The following is a 22,781-nucleotide window of genomic DNA, read 5'->3' as shown; positions in this document are numbered from 1 at the left end:
GAGCTAGATGGGAAATTAAAGAATTGGATGATGTTTTATTTACATGCCCGATGACATCAATACATGCTCATAGCAAATGCCTTTGTTTTCGTTTTCAGTATCTAAGCTTATTGGCCCTAAGTAAATCTTAGGTTAGGTAGAGTTCAGTTCCCAGGGACATTCAAGATTCATAAAGAAGTGATATTTTTCCTAGCTAAAATATTTTTCTTCTTACCAGGTTCTCTACTTAAAAGACAATGACTACTGATGAAGGTGCCAAGAACAGTGGAGAAAGCCCCACAGCCACTGTTGCTGAGCAGGGAGAGGATATTACCTCCAAAAAAGACAGGGGAGTATTAAAGGTGAGGCCACAAAGCTGAATGACATACAAGGAAATCTGCTGCCTGGAAAGATTGTTTATACTCTTTCTGAGGGGGACTGGGGTGGGTAATGTTTATTGAGGGTTACTAAGTGCTAAACAGTAGAGCTAGATTCTCGTTTTGTCTTCATAACTTCAAGGTTTTTTTTAAGAGTTGAGTCTCGTTACATTGCCCAGGCTGGTCTTGAACTCCTGGGTTCAAGTGATCTTCCCATCTCAGCTTCCTGAGTAGCTGGGATTTTCTTTTTAAATTAATTAATTAAATTTTTGAGAGAGGGTATCTCATTATGTTGCTCAGGCAAGTCTTGAAATCCTGGCCTCAAGCGATCCTCCCACCTCAGCCTTCTGAGTAGCTGAGATTATAGGCATGAGTCACTGCTCCCAGCTAGATATTTTAATTTCTAATCCCAGATTATAGATGTTGAAATTGAGACTGGGCTAGGTAAATTAACGTGCCCAACATCATATATCTTAGTAATGCAGATTTACCTGGGGTTCAGGTCCAAGTTATATCTCACTCTAAAGGGCTATGTTTCCCTATTCTCAGAACATACAAATAGGTTACTATTTTAATGTATCCTTTTAGTACACTAAAGCTAGCTAATGACAATTTTAAGACTTTTTAAGGAAAGAAAAGCTAACTTGAAAAATTCAAAGGGGTTTATTTTATTTTACTTTATTTTGAGACAAGAGTCTCCCTCTGTTGCCCAGGCTGGAGTGCAATGTTGCGATCTCAGCTCACTTCAACCTCCGCCTCCTGAGTTCAAGCAATTCTCCTGCCTCAGCCTCCCGAGTAACTGGGATTACAGGCACCTGCCACCATGCCTGGCTAATTTTTGTATTTTTGTAGAGACAGGGTTTCACCATGTTGGCCAGGCTGATCTTGAACTCCTGACCTCAGGTGATCCACCTGCCTTGGCCTCCCAAAATGTTGGGATTATAGGCGTGAGCCACCATGCCCAGCCCAAAGGGGTTTATTTTTATATGTAAATATTGTTCCTATGTACAGTGAAGATATCTTTTGAGATTTCCTCAGAGTATATGTCTTACTTTTGAATTAGCTTTCCTACTTATTAAAGCACTATACAGTCATTCACCATATAATGACATTTCTGTCAGTGATGGACCGCACCTTCAGCGGTGGTCCCATAAAATTGTAATGGGGCTGAAAAGTTCCTATGGCCTAGTGGTGTCATAGCTGTTGTAACATGGTAATATAGTATATTACGTGTTTGTGGTGATGTGGGTATAAACAAACCTACTGCACTGCAGTCACATGCAGTTATGTGTAGTACATAATACTTGATAATAAATGTTTATATTACTGGTTTATGTGTTTACTATACTTTCTATCATTATTTTAGAGTGTGCTTCTACTTATTTTTTTAAAAAGTTAACTGTAAAACACCCTTGACTGAGTGCGGTGGCTCATGCCTGTAATCCCAGCACCCTGAGAAGCCAAGGCAAGAGGATCACTTGAGGCCAGGAGTTCAAGACCAGCCTGGGCAACATAGTAAGATCCCTATCTGTAGAAAAAAAAAATTAAAAAATTAGCCAGGCCTAGTGGCATGTACCTGTACTCTCTACTACTCAGGAGACTGAGGCAGGAGGATCACGTAAGCCTGGGAGTTCCAAGCTGCAGTGAACTATGATCATACCACCGCATTCTAGCCTAGGTGAGAGAGTGAGATCCTGTCTCAAACACAAATGAACAAACAAAAAACAGCCTTGGGCAGGTCCTTCAGGAGGTATTCAAGAAGAAGGCATTGTTGTCATAGGAGACAACAGCTCCATGCATGTTATTCTCCTGAAGACCTTCCAGTGGGACAAGATGTAGAGGTGGAAGACAGTGGTATTGATGATCCTGACCCTCTGCAGGCCTAGGTTTATGTATGTGTTTGTGTCTTTGTTTTAAACAAAAAAAAAATTTTAAATAAAAGAATAAAAAAATTTTAAAAATAGAAAAATGCTTATAGAATAAGGATATAAAGAAACAAAATATTTGTGTACAGCTGTATAGTGTGTTTGTGTTCTAAGTGTCATTAGAGTCAAAGCTAAAAAAAGTCATAAAGTTTACACAGTTAAAATGTTACAGTAAGCTAAGATTGATTTATTATTAAAGAAAGAAAAAAATTTTTAAATAAATGTAGTCTAGGTATCCAGTGTTTGTAAAGTCTATGGTAGTGTATGGTAATATCCTAGGCCTTCATGTTCACTCACTACTCACTTGCTGACTCATCCAGAACAACTTCCAGTCCTGCAAGTTCCATTCATGGTAAGTGTTCTGTATAGGTGTACACTTTTTTTTCTTTTATACCTTTTATTACTGTACCTTTTTCTGTGTTGAGATATGTTTAGATACACAGATACCACTGTTTTACAATTGCCTGCGGTATTCAGTGCAGTAACACAGTGTACAGGTTTGTAGCCTGGAAGCAATAGGCCAAACCAAACTAATGTGGGTGTGTACTAGTAGGCCAGGCCATCAAAGTTTGTGTAAGTACACTCTGCGATGTTCACACAAGGATGAGATCACCTAAGGACACATTTCTCAGAACATACCCCTGTCCTTAAGCGATGCATGACTGCGTGTGTTTCTTTACTCTATAGTTAATCATTTTCACATGCATTTTTTTGTTCGTTTGTTTCTTACAACAATGTGGTGAGACAATTAGAGCATCTCTTGATTCTTCCATCTTATAAGTGAATAAACTGAGTCTGAGAAAGCTTAAGTGGCTTTAGTCCCATTAAGTAGTTATTTCTCCTACAACATTGTTAACACATACAGGTTTTGTATAGTTAAGTTTTGTTTTTCCTGAAAAGATTATCTGATACATTGTAAATATTACCAGGATGCTGAGTTTTAATATCTCCTGTGCCAGCAGTAGCAAATAAGAATTTTTGTTTTGTCTAACCTTGCTTATGTGAAAGCCTTTCTTCTGTGCCTGGCTCTCTTTTGAATATATGTGAATTGCCATTATGTACCAAGTCAAATTTTGGAGACTTGCAGCTATAGAATAAGAGCTTTATGCTATAGATTTACATCCTATTGTCTTCTTTTAGAGGACTTCTCAACCTTGTAGCTATAGTTGCTCATCCTAAATTCCAGGAAGCTTCTAGACACAGTGGAGACTTCGCGGCTGTCCTCAGCATCTCCCTGCCTCTGTTTAAGACTTCCCCTTTCATCTTTTCAGGGTGCCCACACCCAGAGAACATGATCCCCAACTTGCCTCAGACCCTGTTTTGTTCTAGGGAGTAAATCTAATTGCAAGATTTTTAGGCTTATAAAGAAATGTTGGAGATTTGAAGCCCTTTAAATTATATCATGTATCATTGTCTAGAGCCTCAGATTTCACCATGAGGCTTTTGGTTCAGATTTAAATAGATCTAGTAACTGTGCGAGCTAGGGCAATTTAGTTAACCTCTCTGTGATTAAATTCTTGTTTTTAAAGTTAGAATAATAATGCCATCAGTTTCATAGAGTTATTAGGATTAGGTGAAGCACTTAGTATAGTGCCTGTCCTATAGTAATCTATCTTATTAACTATTACGTATTTAAAAAAAAAAAACAGTGCTGGTTTGGAAATTCAGTAACTATCCGAGGAAGATAAAAATTGAATTTATATTTTAAAAATGAATAGAACCTTGATTGTGTCCTTAAGGCAACTCTAGATTTAGGCACAAATTCATCTTGCTAGGGAAGCCTGAAGTGATACCGTAGTACCACTTGCTGGTGTGGATGGCTCTCTGACTCTCTGATAGCCATTCATCCCAAATGCCCAGTTACTGTTTATAGTCCTAGAAATGCAGATTCCTTCCACACGAGGCTGACAGTTGAGCATAGCCTCCCAAATACCACATGCAGTCCATGAACATGAGCACTTGTAGAATATTGTGTAATGTCTTTTGATGTTTTGAAAACTGTTTTTTTCTTTTGAAGTCCTAGAAGGTCAGTAATTTTTCTTTGCCTTTAAAGAATGTTTGGGGCTGGGTGTGGTAGCTTATACCTGTAATCCCAGCACTTTAGGAGTCTGAGGCAGGAGAATCACTTGAACTCAGGAGTTCCAAACCAGCCTGGGCAACATAGCAAGATTTCATCTCTACTAAAAATGAAAAAGTTAGCCAGGTATGGTGGCATGTGCCTGCAGTCTCTGCTACTCAGGAGGCTGAGGTGGAATGATCACTTGTGCTGGGTGATAGAGGCTGCAGCGAGCTATGATTGTACCATTGCATGCACTCTAGCCTGGGCAAAAGAGCAAGACCCTATCTCAAAAAATAAAATAAAGTTGTTTGGGCTTTTGAGTTAAGAAAGCTGTGGAATTTAGGTTCACAGTGTTTATGTGATATTTATGTTAGGCGGAGGGTATACTTGTCAAAAAAGAATTTAGGAGCAAATCATTGAATTATTTAAATAAAACTCAAAGCAAACTCCTTCCCCAAAAAGATGTTCATCAGATGTTAGCTACCATCGTCTGTTATCTACCAAAAATGATTAATTTGGCATAAATGATTGACAAATTACACCATCACACACCTGGATTTGATTTTCTTTTCCCAGAACTGACCAACTACATTAGCAGCTTGCTCTGCCAAGAGCAAAATAAATACACTGGATTTTACAATAGCTAAATACTTTACTAGAAAACAAGTTATTCAGTATCATATCAAACTGTGCAGTGATACTCATTTTTTTTAACAGATAGACTGTGTGTCAAATAATAGGAAATGTAACCTATTTTACCAGGAAATTGGGCTTTCTGAAAATAAACAAGCAGAATCTATTCAGAAGCTAATGTTTTTAGCAAAGGAGGGAAATAAAACTACATCTTTGAAGTTTTACTTAAGCTTCTTTTTGAATATTTTTAAAAGTCCACCATTCTTTCTGGTCTAAGTCAGTGCGTACATGGACTAGCTCACAAGTCTGTGTTATGAGAGTTTAGTGTCAAAACAGGGCATTAAACCAATGAACAGGATTTATTGGTTAATTCTTTGAATTAGCTGGGTGTGGTGGCGGGCGCTTGTAGTCCCAGCTACTCGGGAGGCTGAGTCAGGAGAATGGCGTGAACCCAGGAGGCAGAGCTTGCAGTGAGCCAAGATCATGCCATAGCACGCCAGCCTGGGTGACGAGCTAGACTCTGTCTCAAAAAAAAAAAAAAAAAAACTTTTTTACTAAATATCTATAGATATGTCATATAAACAAAAGCTCTTTGGAGTCCTCAATTTTTAAGGTGTTACGGGGTCCTGAGGAAAAAAGGTTGAGAACTACTTTTTTCAAGTATTAAGTATGATTTTTACTAATTTATTTTCAAATGCCTTTTTTTTTTTTGAGGAATAAATAGTATGATTACCAATAAAAGTAGCTATAACATAAGAGTAGGTTGGTAAAGTACAGTTTTCTAACAGTGAGTTATTGTGAGGAATGAAGGAAGGCATTAGAAAGAATAGATAATAGTATATTTGCATATCTGCCTGGATGTCTCGGGATGGACTGTGTGACCTTTTTATTCTCTGATTACAAGTAAAAAGTTTCACCTCCTTTTTCTTAATGTTTGTCTTTTCTAGATTGTCAAAAGAGTGGGGAATGGTGAGGAAACGCCGATGATTGGAGACAAAGTTTATGTCCATTACAAAGGAAAATTGTCAAATGGAAAGAAGTTTGATTCCAGTCATGATAGAAGTGAACCATTTGTCTTTAGTCTTGGCAAAAGTAAGAGGGCATTTTTTTGAGTTGTGTTTTACTTAGCTTTATTATATTTGCAATATATAGGAGCAGAGGATTCTATCCTTTCTAAAAGTAAAGATATTTTAGAATAGTAGTACTCAAAGAATGGTCTGAGAATCCCTAGGGCTCCCTGAGATCCTTTTAGGGGGTCCCAAATGTCATTTATTTTCATAACAATACTAAGATATTATTTGACTTTTTACTGTATTGACATCTGCACTGATGGTACAAAAGCTGCAGTGGTAAAAAACTGCTGGTTCCTTAACACAAATCAAGGCAGTGGTAACCAGCTCTTCCAGTAGTCATGGTATTTTCCACTGCCACTCCTTCACTATTTACGTAAGAGGAAAAACTAGTTTCACGTAAGAATGTCCTGATAAAGAAGTAAAAATTATTAGCTTTATTAAAACCCAATCCTTGAGTTTCACATCCCTTTGATATTCTGTGACAGAAAGGGACGCACATATAGAGCACTTCTGTACCCCAAAATATGATGGTTGTCTCAAGGAAAAGTACTTGTCCTCTTGTTTTAGTGAGATCTGAACTAACTGCATTTATTTCATGAAATACCATTTTTACTTGAAAGGGCAAATCTGCTTATGCAGACTTGATTCAGTATTTGGCAGGTGTTTTTCTGAGAATGAATGGAGTGAATCTGTCACTTCAAGGAAAAACAACTGACAATGTTTTTTGCCATTAAGTTTTCAAGTAAAAATTATAGTTTAGGAGAACTCGTATTTACCACTGTGTGCTTGACAGCTTCCGAAGACTTCTGATGAGATCGGTGGGTATTAATGAATGTGGTTTTAAATATACAATGAAATGTGTCCACATTTGGAAGATCTGTATAACTAAGAACCAATATTTTCTCAGTGACCAATGCAAGATGTTACAAGATCATGTGTGAATAAACAATTCATTCAAAGTTAGACAACAGATTTTAACAGTATGAAAAGTTCACTGATACACTTTCAGTTTCCACATTGTAATTGACTTTTATGAAACTTACAACTTGTACAGTTTTGATGTAGTATCAGATAATTATATTCACAATTATCTAAAAGGTTATTAAAGGGCTCCTATCCTTTTCAACTATCTTTGTGGGTTTGGATTTTTTTTTTTTCATGTGCTTCAGCCAAAATTGCAGCAGATGAATGCAGAAATAGATATGAGAATCTGGTTGTCTTGTGTTACAAGTCAAACATATTTCTACATGTATAGCATTCTAAAACAATGACACTTGTCTCACCAATTTTTTTTTTGTTTTGGAAAATACAAAATATAAAAATACCTTGTACAAAATTAAATTACTTACATTAACATGGGGTTATTCTAAAATTAATTATTAAATAACTACTTTTGTCCGGGTGTGGTGGCTCACGCCTGTAATCCCAGCACTTCGGGAGGCCGAGGTGGGTGGATCATGAGGTCAGGAGACCAAGACCATCCTGGCTAACACCATGTTAGAAGGGTCTCTCTTCTTGTGCTTAGTGGGCATTTGTTAGCCAGGATGGTCTCGATCTCCTGACCTCGTGATCCACCCACCTCGGCCTCCCAAAGTGCTGGGATTACAGGCATGAGCCACCGCACCCGGCCTCAATCTTACTATTTTTTTGGTTCTTTGTACAATTAGTATAATTTAGGTGACAATCATATTAACATTTGTGTCAAAGCTACTTTGAATGGTTTTTTTTTTATTGAGGTATTATTTACATATAATAAAGTTTACCCTTTTAAGTATATAGTTTGATGAATTTTGATAATAGTTCTGTAACTACCACCAATCAAAATATAAAACAATTTCTTTACCTTAAAAAGTATTTTTATGTCCTTTTGCAGTCATTTTCCTTCCTGGACTCTGAGCCCCAGGCAGTCACTAACTTGGTTTCTGTTCCTATAATTTTGCCTCTTCTAGAATTTCGTATAAACAGAATCTTGTATTATCTTTGGTATTTGACTTCTTTCACTTAACATAATGACTTTGGGATTCTTGCATGTTGAATTCCTGAGAAGTATTCCACAATTTGGGAATGCCACAGTTTGTTCACCCATTCAAAAACAGGACATTTGGTGGTTTGCAATTTGGGGCTATTCAGTTTTTCATATCCTTGCTAACATGTGGTATTGTCGATCTTTTTAACTTTAGCCATTCTAGTAAGTATGAAGTAGTATCTCACCTTGGGTTTTGTTTGCATTTCTCTGATGACTAGTGATGATTGAGGGTCTCTCTTCTTGTACTTAGTGGGCATTTGTATGTTTTCTTTTGTAAAGTGTCTGTTCAGATCTTCTGCCCATTTTAAAACATCGGTTGTTTGTCTTATTGAGTTGTACTTAAAAGGGCAAGCACTTTGGCAAATATGATCTCCCAGTCTATCTTGCCTTTTTATTTTCTTAATTGGTCTTTGGGGAAGCAGACGTTTTTACTTCTGATGAAGTCAGTTTTATCAATTTTTTTCTTTTATGGTTTGGTTACCTACTGTTATTAACCATTTTTGGTTTGATGTGATTTTTTGTTTACTATATTGCAGACTAAGGTACAGAAAAGCTTGGTAAATTGCCCAAGGCTATACAGTAAGTGGCAGAACCAGGATTCAAATCCAGATAGTCTTTCTTATGTTAGATCTTAAGGTTTAAAACATGGCCCAAACCAGGTATAGAAATGAAGTAGGTCCTGGTTAGCAGTATTTATCGAGTGCCTGATATACAGTAGAAATTTCTCTTTTTTTTGAGACGGAGTCTCGCTCTCACTCAGGCTGAAATGCAGTGGTGTGATCTTGGCTCACTGCAACCTCTGTCTCCCGGGTTCAAGTGATTCTCCTGCCTCAGTCTCCTGAGTAGTTGGGATTACAGGTGTACACCACCATGCCTGGCTAATTTTTGTATTTTTAGTAGACGGGGTTTCACCACGTTGGCCAGGATGGTCTCTATCTCCTGACCTCATGATCTGCCCACCTTGGACTCCCAAAGTGCTGGGATTACAGGTGTGAGCCACTGTGCCCGGCCACAGAAGACATTTCTTACCAGTAATGATATGTCATAGTAAGGTTTATCAAAAGTGCTAGCGCTTGTGTTGGCTCGCTCTCTCTCTCTCTTCGTCCTTCCTCCTTCCTCCTTCTCTCTCTCTTTGTCTCCAGAGACTTGCTCTGTTATCGGAGCTGGAATGCATCATAACTCACTACAGCATTGAACTTCTAGGCTTCAGCGATCCTCCTGCCTCAGCCTCCCAGAGTGCTGGGATTACAAGCATGAGTCACTGCCCTCAGCCAATATGTTCTTAATATCTGTTTACTTTTTTTTACATTCAGTTTAGGAGCATTCAGGAGATTTGTAAGGAAAGCTTTTAGGCTAAAATATTTAATTTTTCTAATTGTCCCCAAAAGTGTGAGCCAGAAAGACAGCAAACTTTAAGAAAGTACTTACTTTGATTTTTCCTGGTACTTTGCGATGGAGGAGGAATGCTTCCAGTTTCCACTGCTGAGTGGATATCAGGGAGGAGCTGATTTAGGCTGTGAAAAGCTGAGCAAATTTCTCACTCCATTTAAATTCGATATTACATCATGCCTTTGTTCTTTTTTTGAGTACAATATTGTGGTGCTATAGTTCTTTGCAAAGAGTAATTAAAACATGACCCCTGCCTTCAAGTGTAACAATTTAGTCTGGCAGAGTTGATCCTTAAGACTGTCCCAGGACAGATAATGCCACCATATCTGTTTTCTTTCCCTTTTCCCTTTTTTTTTTTTTTTTTAAATTATAAACCTTGCAGGTGGGGAGAGGTTATCCTGTGATTAGTTTTCTTAGTAATTAGAGAAATGACAAAAATACAATGTAATATAAGATATGAACACTTAAAAGAGTCTTAAACATAAATTACTGTAATCTCAGCGGTTTGGGAGGCCAAGACAGGAGGATCAGTTGAACCCAAGGGTTCAAGACCAGCCTTGACAACGTGGTGAAACCCCATCTCTACAAAAAATACAAAAATTAGCCAGGCGTGGTGGCGCCAGCTTACTCAGGAGGCTGAGATGGGAAGATCATTGGAGCCCAGGAGGTCAAGGCTGCAGTGAGCTGTGATCACACGCCTTCACTCCAGCCTGGGTGACAGAGCGAGACGCTGACTCAAACAAAACAAAGTACATAAATTAATTTGTTTAATTCATGATTCATTACTATTGGTAGGGGGTAGGGATGATTATTAGAGCCCTTTTGTAGCTATTTTAAAATAAAACTAGTGGCTCATGCCTGTAATCCCAGCACTTTGGGAGGCCGAGGCGGGCAGATCACCTGAGGTTCGAGGTTCAAGACCAGCCTGGCCAACGTAGTGAAACCCTGTCTCTACTACAAATACAAAAATTAGCTGGTGTGGTGGCATATGCCTGTAATCCCAGACTACTGGGGAGGCTGAGGCAGGAGAATCACTTGAGCCCAGGAGGTAGAAGTTACAGTAAGCCAAGATTGTGCCACTGCACTCCAGCCTGGGCGACAGAGTGAGACTCCGTCTCAAAAAACTAAAAACAAAAACAAAAAAACCTAAAATATATGAGGAAAAAGTATACAGGAAAAATAATTTGCTTTGTTTAGTGTAAAAAGAAGAAAGGATGTCTGTATTATCTATTATATGAGGTTTTTCTTATTTTTAACATAAAAATTAGTAGAATATGCAAGTAGTTAAAATAGACATCAGAAATTGGTACTAATTAGTAGAATACGCAAGTAGTTAAAATACAGATCAGAAATTGGTACTGAGTCCTAGGAATCCCTCAAGGAAGGTGAAGCAGGAATGAATAAGATGCTCTTTTAATTACCTGAAGCGTAGTAAGTGATTAACCTTAAGTGTTTGTCAACTTTTATATTTTGAAAGGAAATCTTTTACAGTTAAAATATTTACCTTTCTTGTTCTCCTTTACTACTCCCATATGAAAAAGTAATTTTTTTCTGTATGATATGGTGTAGCTTTCATCCTATAGTGTGTTCAGTATGCTCATATTCAAATGTAAATGTACATTTAAAAGGTAGTGATTTTTCAACAAGGGTGCCAAGACCATTCATTGGGAGAAAGGACAGTCTTTTCAACAAATGGTGTTGGAAAAGCTAGATATCCAGATGTAAAAGAATGAAATTGGGTCCTTATCTTACACCATCTGCAAAAATTAACTCAAAATGGATCAAAGACCTAAACGCAAGATCTAAACCTATAAAACTCCCATAAGAATATGGAGGAAGGCCGGGCACAGTGGCTCACACCTGTAATGCCAGCACTTTGGGAGGCCAAGGCAGGCGGATCACCTGAGGTTTAGGAGTTCAAGTTCAAGACCAGCCCTGACCAACATGGTGAAACCCGTCTCTACTAAAAAAAAAAAAAAAAAAAAGCTGGGCATGGTGGTGCATGCCTGTTGTCCCAGCTACTTGGGAAACCGAGGCAGGAGAATTGCTTGAACCCGGGAAGCAGAGGTTGCAGTGAGCCAAGATCACACCATTGCACTCCAGCCTAGGCAGCAAGAATGAAACATCTCAAAAAAATAAATAAATAAATGAAGAATATGGAGGAAAGGCTTCATGACACTGGATTTTGCAGTGGTTTCTTGGCATGATATCAAAAGTACAGGCAACAAAAGTAAAACAATTAAACATAAATTACTGGACATCATAAATTAAATTGGAATACATCAAAATTTAAAACTTTTGTGCATCAAACAGTAACAGAATGAAAGGCAGCCTATGGAATGGGAGAAAAATATTTGCAAATCTTATGTCTGATAAGGGGTTAATACCCAGAATACACAAACAACTCCTATAACTCAACAAAAACAACAAAATAGCCCAATTAAAAAATATGTAAAGGACCAGTTGCAGTGGCCATACCTGTAATCCCAGCATTTTGGGAGACCTAGGTGGGAGGATTACTTAGAGGCCAGGTTTTCAAGACCAGTCTGGGCAACATAGTGATACCCTATGTCTAAAAAATTTTTAAAAACTGGGCAGAGGACTTGAAATTTCTTCAAAGAAGATATAAAAATGGACAACAAGCATATGCAAAGATGTTCAACATCACTAATCATTAGGGAAATTCAAGTCAAAACCACAGTGAAATATCACCCTCATACCGGTTAGAATGGGTACTATTAAAAAAACAGAAAACAACAAGTGTTGATGAGGATGTAGAGAAATTGGAACCCTCATGCATTGTTGGTGGGAATGTAAAACAGTGCAACTGCTGTGGAAAACAGTATGGAAGTTCCTCAGACAATTGAAAATAGGGTTACCATGTTGATCTAGCAATTCTACTTGTGGGCATATAACCAACAGAATTGAAAGCAGAGTCTTGAAGAGATATTTGTACACTCATGTTTGTAGCAGCATTGTTAACAGCAACCAAAAGGTGGAAGCAACTCAAGTGTCCATCATAGATGAATAGATAAACAAAATGTAATAAAAACGTACAGTGGAATATTTAAGTTTTAAAGAAAAAATCTGGCAGATGCTACAACATGGATGAACCTTGAGGACGTTATACTAAGTGAAGTAATCCAGTGACAGACAAATACTGTCTGATTCCACTTATATGAGTTATCTATCTAGAGTAGTCAAATTCATAAAAACAGAAAGAATAGAAGTTGCCAAAGGTTCGGGAAGGAGGAAATGTTTAATGGGTATAAAATTTTAGTTTTGCAAGACGAAAGAGTTCTGGAGATTGGTTGCATAACAATGTGAATATACTTAAAAATAGTGAACTGTGCACTTTAAAAAATAACTAAGGTGGTAAATTCTTTTTTTTTCCCCCCCACAATTAAGCATTTTTTTTTAACTCAAGGAGGAAACATTATGTAATCAGAATGTTCTGAAGTGGTCACTATAGTCTTTATTATAAATGAGAGTGTTAAGTGATTAAAATGTTGTATCTTAAAATATGTTATATAATTTTTTTAAGCCAGAAGTATTACATTACAGAAGGAAGAAAAAGTATAATAAATTGTTTTTATACTAGGCTTTATATACTTTTAAACTTTTTCACCTGCCTATAGTTACATACATATAAAAAGCATTTAAATTTAGTAATAGCTATATTACACATTTGTGTGTATATATATATTCTCATTTTATATTTTATTACAAATGGAATAAGACTCCTGAAATTGATAAATTGTGTATAAGCTAGTAAAATTGAAGTCTAGATCAAGTGTAAGAATAAATTGACGTTATATATTCTTGGTGTTTTTTTTCTTTTTTTCTTTTTTTTTTTTGAGACGGAGTCTTGCTCTGTTGTCCAGGCTAGAGTGCAGTGGCGCAATCTCGGCTCACTGCAAGCTCTGCCTCCCGGGTTCATGCCATTCTCCTGCCTCAGCCTCCCGAGTAGCTGGGACTACAAGCCCCTGCTACCACGCCCGGCTAATATTTTATATTTTTAGTAGAGACGGGGTTTCACCCTGTTAGCCAGAATGGTCTCGATCCCCTGACCTTGTGATCTGCCTGCCTTGGACTCCCAAAGTGCTGGGATTACAGGCATGAGCCACCGCGCCCGGCCTGTTCTTGGTGTATTTTACCTATGACTGAGATCCTAAAGATGCAGAATCTTTAAAATGTTTATGCTTTGGGGGTTGGGCATGGTGGCTCACACCTGTAATCCCAGCACTTTGGGAGGCCGAGGTGGGCAGACCACTTGAGGTCAGGAGTTTGAGACCAGCCTGACCAACATGGTGAAACCCCGTCTCTACTAAAAATACAAAAATTACCTAAGCATAGTGGCACGTGCCTATAATCCCAGCTACTTGGGAGGCTGAAGCACGAGAATCGCTTGAATCCAGGAGGCAGAGGTTGCAATGAGCAAAGATTGTGCCACTGCACTCCAGCCTGGACAACAAAGTGAGACCCTATCTCAAAAAAAGGAAAGTATTTATGCTTTTGGTGCAGTAATTTTACCTCTAGGAATTTAAGGAAATGTGGTGTAGAAGCTTGCTTAACCTACTCCAGACTAATTGATGCTCTCCATTCTGTTTGCAAATATACTGAGTGATACAACTGGTTTCCTGTTCTGCGGTGTGGTCCCACACACTGCTTCCATCAGTTGAGTGGGCCTTGTTAGTGCCCTGCAGCCGCAGACCACTAGGAATATACCTATAGTTGAACACGTTGGTTCATTACTTGCGAGGGAGGATACACACCATGCAAACTGTGGAGTATTTCAGTAAGAGTGTTAGAAGGAATATTTTATAGGACTTGGGCTTGTATTAGGTGATTTTGGGGAGTTTTAAGAAAGCAGAGCTTTCTCGGATGCTGTTAGGATGTGGGTTGATTTATGTTTGGGTATCTTAATAAATCTTATTAGGAAATGGGCCAACTAGAGTGAGACCAAAGCTAGAACTGGTAGAGAAGCAGCAGTCACTCATGTTAGCCAGGAGAGGGGGATGTTTGGTATTTTGTAAAATGCACAGTGACCTTGTTTTTCTCCTCTGGGCTTAGACAAAAAAAAAAAAAAAAATTGTTTTCTTTTTTGAAATGGGACTGGAGTGCAGTGGCGTGATCTCAGCTCACTGCAACCTCCACCTCCTAGGTTCAAGCAATTCTCCTGCCTCAGCCTCCCAAGTAGCTGGGATTACAGGCATGTGCCACCACGCCCTGCTAATTTTTACATTTTTAGTAGAGACAGGGTTTCACCATGTTGGCCAGGCTGGTCTCGAACTCCTGACCTCAGGTGATCCACTCGCCTCAGCCTCCCAAAGTGCTGGGATTACAGGTGTGAGCCATCACGCCCAGCCAGACAAAATTTTGAAGTATTTTTGTTTTGTCTCACTTGGACACAGTCTCAGAGTGACCTTGTCTCATGTTGATATTTTGCGAGATTGTTTATGTCCCACAGGAGAATAATATGGCCTCCCTGTGATCCCTAGGCCAGCTTCGAACAACACCGAGGTCTAGCTGTAAGTGTTCAAGCAGTTTCCAGATGTTGGGGAGGCTACTTTTTCTTTCTCAAACTCTTGTTAAGAATCAGTTGGGCCGGGCGTGGTGGCTCAAGCCTGTAATCCCAGCACTTTGGGAGGCCGAGACGGGCGGATCACGAGGTCAGGAGATCGAGACCATCCTGGCTAACACGGTGAAACCCCGTCTCTACTAAAAAACTACAAAAAACTAGCCGGGCGAGGTGGCGGGCGCCTGTAGTCCCAGCTACTCGGGAGGCTGAGGCAGGAGAATGGCGTCAACCCGGGAGGCAGAGCTTGCAGTGAGCTGAGATCTGGCCACTGCACTCCAGCCTGGGCGACAAAGCGAGACTCCGTCTCAAAAAAAAAAAAAAAAAAAAAAAAAAAAAAGAATCAGTTGAAGCCAAGTGCCTATAGTCTCAGCCACTCAGATGCTGAGGTGGGAGGATCCCTTGAGCCAGGAGTTCGAATCCAGCCTGAGCAACATAGCAAGACCCTGTCTCTTAAAAATGAAAAAAACTGGGCCGATGCAATGGCTCACACCTGTAATCCCAGCACTTTGGAAAGCTGAAGCAGGAGTATCACTTGAGACTAGGAGTTCAAGACCAACCTGGGCAATGTAGCAAGACTCCGTATCTACAGAAAAATTTAAAATCATGGTGGTATTCACCTGTAGTCCTAGCTACTAGGGAAGCTAAGGCAGGAGGTTATCTTGAGCCCAGGAGTTCAAGACCAGCCTGGGCAACATGGTGAGACTCTTGTCTACAAAAAAAAAAGAAGAAGAAGAAAATGAACCCAATGTGGTAGCACATGTCTGAGGTCCCAGCTACTTGGGGGGCTAAGGTGGGAGGACTGCTTGAGCCTGGGAGGTTGAGGATGCAGTAAGCAATACTCATACCACTGCACTCCAGTCTGTGTGACAGAGCAAGACCCTGTCTCTTAAAAAAAAAAAAAGTAGCCGTTTTATAAAGACAGTTGGGCAATAACTATCAAATTTAAAATGCATATCACCTTTGCACTTCCAGGAATTTACCCTCCAAATATATTTATGCAAAGTAGGCAAACATAAATGGACAAGTAGTCTCATTAGATTACTGTTGGTAATATATGCATCAATAGGAGATTGTTGTATTATACACCCGATAATGTTTTTCCTTTATCAAATACATATTATGTGCCAGGCACCATGCCATGCATTTGATGTGTTTTGTCTAATAATTCTTAAAACAACTGAAAATATATGGCAAGTACTGTTATTATCTACATTTTGCAGGTGAGGAGACTGCAGCACAGAGATTAAGTAACTTGCACAAGTTTACACAGATAGTAAAAGGCAAACTGGGTATTCAAATCCAGGTAGTCTGAGGTTAGAGTATGCTGCATTTTTGACCTCTAAAATGTACATCCTCCTTTCTACTGTTGGAGAAAGAGGATGAAGATATATATTAAATGAAAAAGTAGTTCAGAACTGAATGTCTAGTTCACTGTCATTTGTGTTTTAAATTTTTTTTAAAAAGGTACAGCACACAGTAGGATACCAAAGAAACAAAACAGTGACTTATAAGGAACAAATGGATGGCCTTTCCGCTTTCACTTTCCATCTCTTTCATGGGTGTTTTAATAATAGGCATGTATTACTTGAATAACTTTTTTTTTTTTTTTTTTTTTTTTTAAGAGACAGGGTCTTGCTCTGTCACCTAGGCTGGAGTGCAGTGACACATCATTGCTCACTGTAGCTTCTTACTCCTGGGCTCTAGCTATTCTCCTGTCTTAACCTCCAAAGTATCTGGAACTACAAGCATGTGCCACCATGCTGCACTAATTTTCTAAATTTTTGTAGAGATGGAGTTTCACTGTGTTGCCCTGGCCCGTCTTAAAACTCTTGGGCTCAAGTGGATGCTCCCACTTGGCCTCCCAAAATGCTGAGATTACAGGTATGAGCCACTGTTCCTGGCCACTTAACATATATTTTTAACTGAAATAAATGTAGCTGACATTTGGAAAAGTTGTAATATTTAATGAAGATTAAGCTAAAATCGTGAATGCCAAATGGTTTATCCATCCCTGCTTACATACTGTTATGTAGGATTTCCCTTGTCCTAATATCCTACCACCAGCTCACTTCAAATTCACTTCCTCTGGGGTTCATCTCTTATCTGATCCCACTTTGAATACTTACATTTTTGTTTTTGTGTTTTGAGACAGGACAGGGTCTCCACTCTGCTGCCCAGGCTGGAGTGCAGTGGCATGATCTCAGCTCACTGAAACCTCGACCTCCTGGGCTCAAGCAGTCCTCCCTCTTCAGCCTCCTGAGTAGCTGGCAGGCACCACCACGCCTGGCTCATTTTTTCAATATTTTTTTTTGTGGAGATGGGGTTTCACCATGTTGCCTGGGCTGGTCTCAAACTCTTGAGCTCAAGAGATCTGCCCACCTTGGCCTCCCAAAGTGCTGGGATTACAGGCGTGAGCCAACGTGCCCAATCCCCAGATACTTAATGTTTTTGATTAACAAAGTACCTCATTTGTAATTTAGCCTTTTTTTTTTTTTTTTGAGTCAGAGTCTTGCTGTGTTGCCCAGGCTGGAGTGCAGTGGCATGATCGCTACTCACTGCAACCTCCGCCTTCCAGGTTCAAGTGATTCTCCTCCCTCAGCCTCCCAAGTAGTTGGGATTACAGGCACACACCACCATGCCTGGCTAATTTTTGTATTTTTAGTAGAGACGGGGTTTCACCATGTTGACCAGGCTGGTCTTGAACTCCTGGCCTCAAGTGATCTACCCACCTTGGTCTCCTAAAGTGCCAGGATTACAGGCGTGAGCCACCATGCCCCACCAAAATGTAATTAGCCTTTTAAATTGCCTGAATTTTCTATTGTTTCCCAAAGGACTTGATACTGCTTACAGTAAGATAATGATGCACATCATAGGAACTGTAAACATTGAGATTACAATTATATAGCCTAATATAGTCCTACAATTGAGCAGTAAATTTAACTTAGTTTCCTGGAAGTAGGCAAAAAATAAAACATTTTAAGTTCTGTAGTTGTGGTTTGACAAAAAGTCACATATGTTTTTGTTTAAAGAAACCTTTTTCTGATTCTAAATTTTGTGAAGAAATGTGTTTCATAGACCGTTTTATGCAATTTATACTGTTCTGGTTACTTCTTGTTTTGTTGTTTTTTTTTTTTTGTCTACCCAACTAAATTATAAGCTTCCTTAGGACAAACTCTATTTTTCAATACTGTTTTTGTTCTATCTTTGCCTAGAAAATGTGTGCTTATTATAGTTGAAATGATAAATTAAGCAACAATTGGAACACAGCCATATTTCATGGATAATGTTACCACCAGTTTTCAGACTTAATTTTTGAGTAGTTTAGGAATTTATACTACTTTCATCCCTTTCAGCAGGGAATCCTTTTTGAGACAGGTCTCACTCTCACCCAGGCTAGAGTGCAGTGGCATAACTCACTGAAGCCTCAACCTCCTGGGCTCCCGGGCTCAAGCAGTCTTCCCACCACAGCCTCCGGAGTAGCTGGGACTATAGGTGTGCACCACTATACCCAGCTGTGTTCCTTGGGTTTTTTGTTTTGTTTTGTTTTTGTTTTTAAGAGATGAGATCTTGCTGTGTTGCCCAGGCTGGTCTCAAACTCCTGGACTCAAGCGATCCTCCCACCTCAGCCTCCCAAAGTGCTGGGCCGATCAACAGGGAATCTTTTATGATAGCCTTGAAAAAAATAATAATTTATTTATTTGTATGTAGCACTCTGTCATCTTGTAGCCCATACTTTCTAGCTGAGTATGTAGTATGAAAAACTGGAAATTTGAACTTTTGTTTTATGAAAGTTAAATATTTTTAAATAGGGCTTATAGCTTTCAACTACCTTTTCCTTTCTCTTAGGCCAAGTTATAAAGGCATGGGACATTGGGGTGGCTACCATGAAGAAAGGAGAGATATGCCATTTACTCTGCAAACCAGAATATGCATATGGCTCGGCTGGCAGTCTCCCTAAAATTCCCTCGAATGCAACTCTCTTTTTTGAGGCAAGTATGTGTGTGATGTTGCCTTGTCAGCATCTGCTCTACAATAGGAATGGCTTTGAAGCAACAGGCAGTGGGAAAAGGAGCCATAGAGAATCAGATCCAACTTACTTATTTTGGAGCACGGCTTCTTGAATTGTTTCCCACAAACCCAAGGGTGCACGTGCCAGTGCTTTTTGAGAAATGTGTTTCCAGCACAAAAAGGTCATATCCAAATACACAAAAGACACTACACTTAGAAATAAGGATTCTGTTCCATGGTGTGAGTGTGACATACTCAAAATTGACCAGAGAATGCAGGATGGAAATGTTGGCAATAAATGTTGAAATATGCCTATGTCAAGTTGCAGGGTATTTTCATATTATAAAGGTTTATGTCACAGATCTCACTTCTCTAGAAGTGTTTGATGGTGATAAAACATTATTCAACCTGTGTTGAAATTACATATATTTGGCAAAACTTGATTTTTAAGAACCACCCCAGCTAGGTAAAATACACCTTTAATCAGTCGTAGGCCACATTCATGAAATTTATTCTTACATTTTGAGAAGGGAACTCCATAAATCCAGGGTGGGAAAGTTGTGGCCTCAAACAAAATGTTCTACACCAGCACCTTGTAGCTCTGGCTTTTTGCCCACAGGGTAGTGTTCCTAGTATTTCCTATCTTTGCACTGCAGTCCCTTAGGATATAGTCCTAGACATTATCATTATGTGAAATTCTTTCCAAGTATGGAAAAGTATAGTGGGGTTTTTTTTTTTTTTTTGCTACTTTTCCAATAATTAAGATGCATAAATGAATGTATACATTTTAAAACAGCTTTATTTTGTAAAATGAAATAATTGGTTGCCCTTGCCTTCACATATGTTAAATTGGCTTTATTTGGTCTTTTCTCAGCTGAATTCCTTTTTTCTTTCTAGATTGAGCTCCTTGATTTCAAAGGAGAGGACTTATTTGAAGATGGAGGCATTATCCGGAGAACCAAACGGAAAGGAGAGGGATATTCAAATCCAAACGAAGGAGCAACAGTAGAAAGTAAGTATTAAAGTAAGAGGGAACTAGTCCTTAAAAGTTGGACCATTTATGTGGATGAAATGGAGACTTAAAAAAAAATATGTTTATGGAAATGAACATATTGGCTGGGCGTGGTGACTCACGCCTGTAATCCCAGCACTTTAGGAGGTCGAGGCGGGCGGATTGCCTGAGCTCAGGAGTTTGAGACCAGCCTGGCTAGCATGGCGAAACCCCATCTCTACTAAAAATACAAAAAAACTAGCCAGGCGTGGTGGTGCACGCCTGTAATCCCAGCTCCTTGGGAGGCTGAGGCACGAGAAGCACTTGAACCCGGGAGGTGGGGTTTGCTGTGAGCCAAGATGGTGCTACTGCACTCCAGCCTGGGTGACCAGCCTGGGTGACAGAGCGAGACTCTGCCTCAGAAAAAAAAAAAAAAAGTGTTGAATATATCTCAAAGATAGTCTTAGCCGGGCACAGTGGCTCACGCCTGTAATTCCAGCACTTAGGGAGGCTGAGGCGGGAGGATCTCTTGAGCTTAGGAATGCGACACCAGCAAGGGCAACATAATGAGGCCCCATCTCTACTAAAAAGCATCAAGAGAATTAGTCAAGTGTGGTGACACGTCCCTGTAGTCCCAGCTACTTAGGAGGCTGAGGTGGAAGAATCACTTGAGCTCTGGAGATAAACGCTACAGCAGAGAGCCGTGATTGTGCCATTGCGCTCCGGCCTGGACAACAGCGAGATTCTGTGGGGAAAAAAAAAAAAAAAAAAAAAAGTCCGGGCGCGGTGTCTCACGCCTCTAATCCCAGCACTTTGGGAGGCCGAGGCGGGCGGATCACGAGGTCAGGAGATCGAGACCAGCCTGCCTAACACGGGGAAACCCCGTCTCTACTAAAAATACGAAAAATTAGCCAGGCATGGTGGAGGGCACCTGTAGTCCCAGCTACCCGGGAGGCTGAGGCAGGAGAATGGCGTGAACCTGGGAGGCCGAGCTTGCGGTGAGCCGATATGGCGCCACTGCACTCCAGCCTGGGAGACAGCGAGACTCTGTCTCAAAAAAAAAAAAAAAAAAAAAAAAAAAATAGTTTCAGGTTCAACATTTATTTAATAATTTTATTTAGTAAATATTAATTTAACATCTACGTGCCAGGCATGCTGCCAGCCTCTACCAACTCAAAAATGAATACAAGTAATTCCATCCACAAGAAATTCTCAATCTATGAACTCTTTGGTGTGCCAACAACTATATTAGTTGCCCGATATATTTGTTCGTTTATTTCTCACAGCCTTAAGAGGTAAAATTTCCTGTCCCCAGATAAGAAAAGTTAATTCAGGCCGGGCGCGGTGGCTCAAGCCTGTAATCCCAGCACTTTGGGAGGCCGAGACGGGCAGATCACAAGGTCAGAAGATCGAGACCATCCTGGCTAACACGGTGAAACCCCGTCTCTACTAAAATACAAAAAACTAGCCTGGTGCGGTGGCGGGTGCCAGTAGTCTCAGCTAGCCGGGAGGCTGAGGCAAGAGAATGGCATGAACCCGGGAGGCGGAGCTTGCAGTGAGCTGAGATCCGGCCACTGCACTCCAGCCTGGGTGACAGAGCCAGACTCCGTCTCAAAAAAAAAAAAAAAAAAAGTTAATTCAGAGATGTTAAATAAATTGCCCAGGGTTACAGAGTTACTAAACAGAGCAGTAGATTATAATCCTCTTTAGGACTCAAATCCATCTTATCAGCTGTCATCAAGATAAAAAAAATAGTTCATCATTTAGATCAATATTCGATAATAATGTTCATTCTATTCCCTATCAGTAGACCTAGGTTCAAGTCCTGCTTTGGTGTTTATTGAGTAACCTGAAGCTTTTCCGTTTCTTCATTTGCTAAGTGGGAGAAGGGGCATCTCTGAGGACTGAGATAGCTAACTCTTCTTTCCTCCCAGAGCAAATTATATATACCACTGTGTATACTACTTGTCACTTTACATTGTAATAGTATTTGCCCATTTATCCCAGTATACTGTGAGTGCTTGAGGACCAGAATCTTTCTTCATGGCTTTTGTTTTCAGCATTACCTGCAGTGCCTGACACACATTTGGTGTTCAATAAAGGCTTTCTGCATAGATAAGTGCTTGAGAAGTGTCATTAGTGAGCTGAAATCCTTCAAAAGAGAGTTGTGAGAAAACAGAGAAATACTTCCATTAAGAACAAAAATCAAATCATTCAACAAGGATGGGAACATGAACTATTATTATAAAAGTTCTGTTTAAAATAAAGATTTCAAAAGCCAGGTGTAATGGTGTACACCTGTTGTCCCAGCTACTTGGGAGGCTGAGATGGGAGGATCACTAGAGGCCAGGAGTTCGAGGCTATAGCATGCTGTGATTACACCAGTGAATAGCCAGTGCACTCTAGCCTAGGCACCATAGTGAGACCTTGACTCTTAAAAAAAAAGAAAAGAAACTAAAATAGAGTTCATTTAAACAGAAAACAAGAATAGCTGAGTTTCTTATATTTAAAGTATATACTATTTTCAGCCCATATTTCACTTCTACGAGTCTGGAAAATCAGTTAAAATTCTGTTGTTTTGGGAAGCAGTTATAAATATTACTTATCCCAAATTGTCATTTGGGATAAGTTTTACAATACATGAAGAGCTTTAAATGTAGAATATCAGGGAAATAGCTTCAGACTAGGAGTTGGGAGATAGGGTTCCAGCCTCAGCCCTGGTCTCAGGCTGGCTCCAAGT

General features: G+C 39.6%; 1 protein-coding gene across 4 annotated transcripts in view; it reads left to right on the top strand.

Annotated features, from left to right (window-relative positions):
• FKBP5 (FKBP prolyl isomerase 5) overlaps positions 1-22,781 on the top strand; it is a 116,148-nt gene that overhangs the window by 47,748 nt on the left and 45,619 nt on the right. For all 4 annotated transcript variants that reach the window (XR_004057007.1, XM_030929658.1, XM_030929659.1 and 1 more), the window contains exons 2-5: positions 218-341; positions 5,921-6,065; positions 18,889-19,031; positions 19,948-20,062. Coding sequence is in view for 3 of the 4 variants with exons in the window: in XM_030929658.1 (XP_030785518.1) it covers positions 237-341; positions 5,921-6,065; positions 18,889-19,031; positions 19,948-20,062 (508 nt within the window). In the remaining variant the exon portion in view is untranslated. The remainder of the gene's footprint in view (positions 1-217; positions 342-5,920; positions 6,066-18,888; positions 19,032-19,947; positions 20,063-22,781) is intronic.

The sequence above is a fragment of the Rhinopithecus roxellana genome, chromosome 4 (genome assembly GCF_007565055.1).
Source record: "Rhinopithecus roxellana isolate Shanxi Qingling chromosome 4, ASM756505v1, whole genome shotgun sequence".
NCBI lineage: Eukaryota > Metazoa > Chordata > Mammalia > Primates > Cercopithecidae > Rhinopithecus > Rhinopithecus roxellana.
Note: the sequence above shows the minus strand (reverse complement) of the source record. Positions and strands in the feature narration are given on the sequence as shown.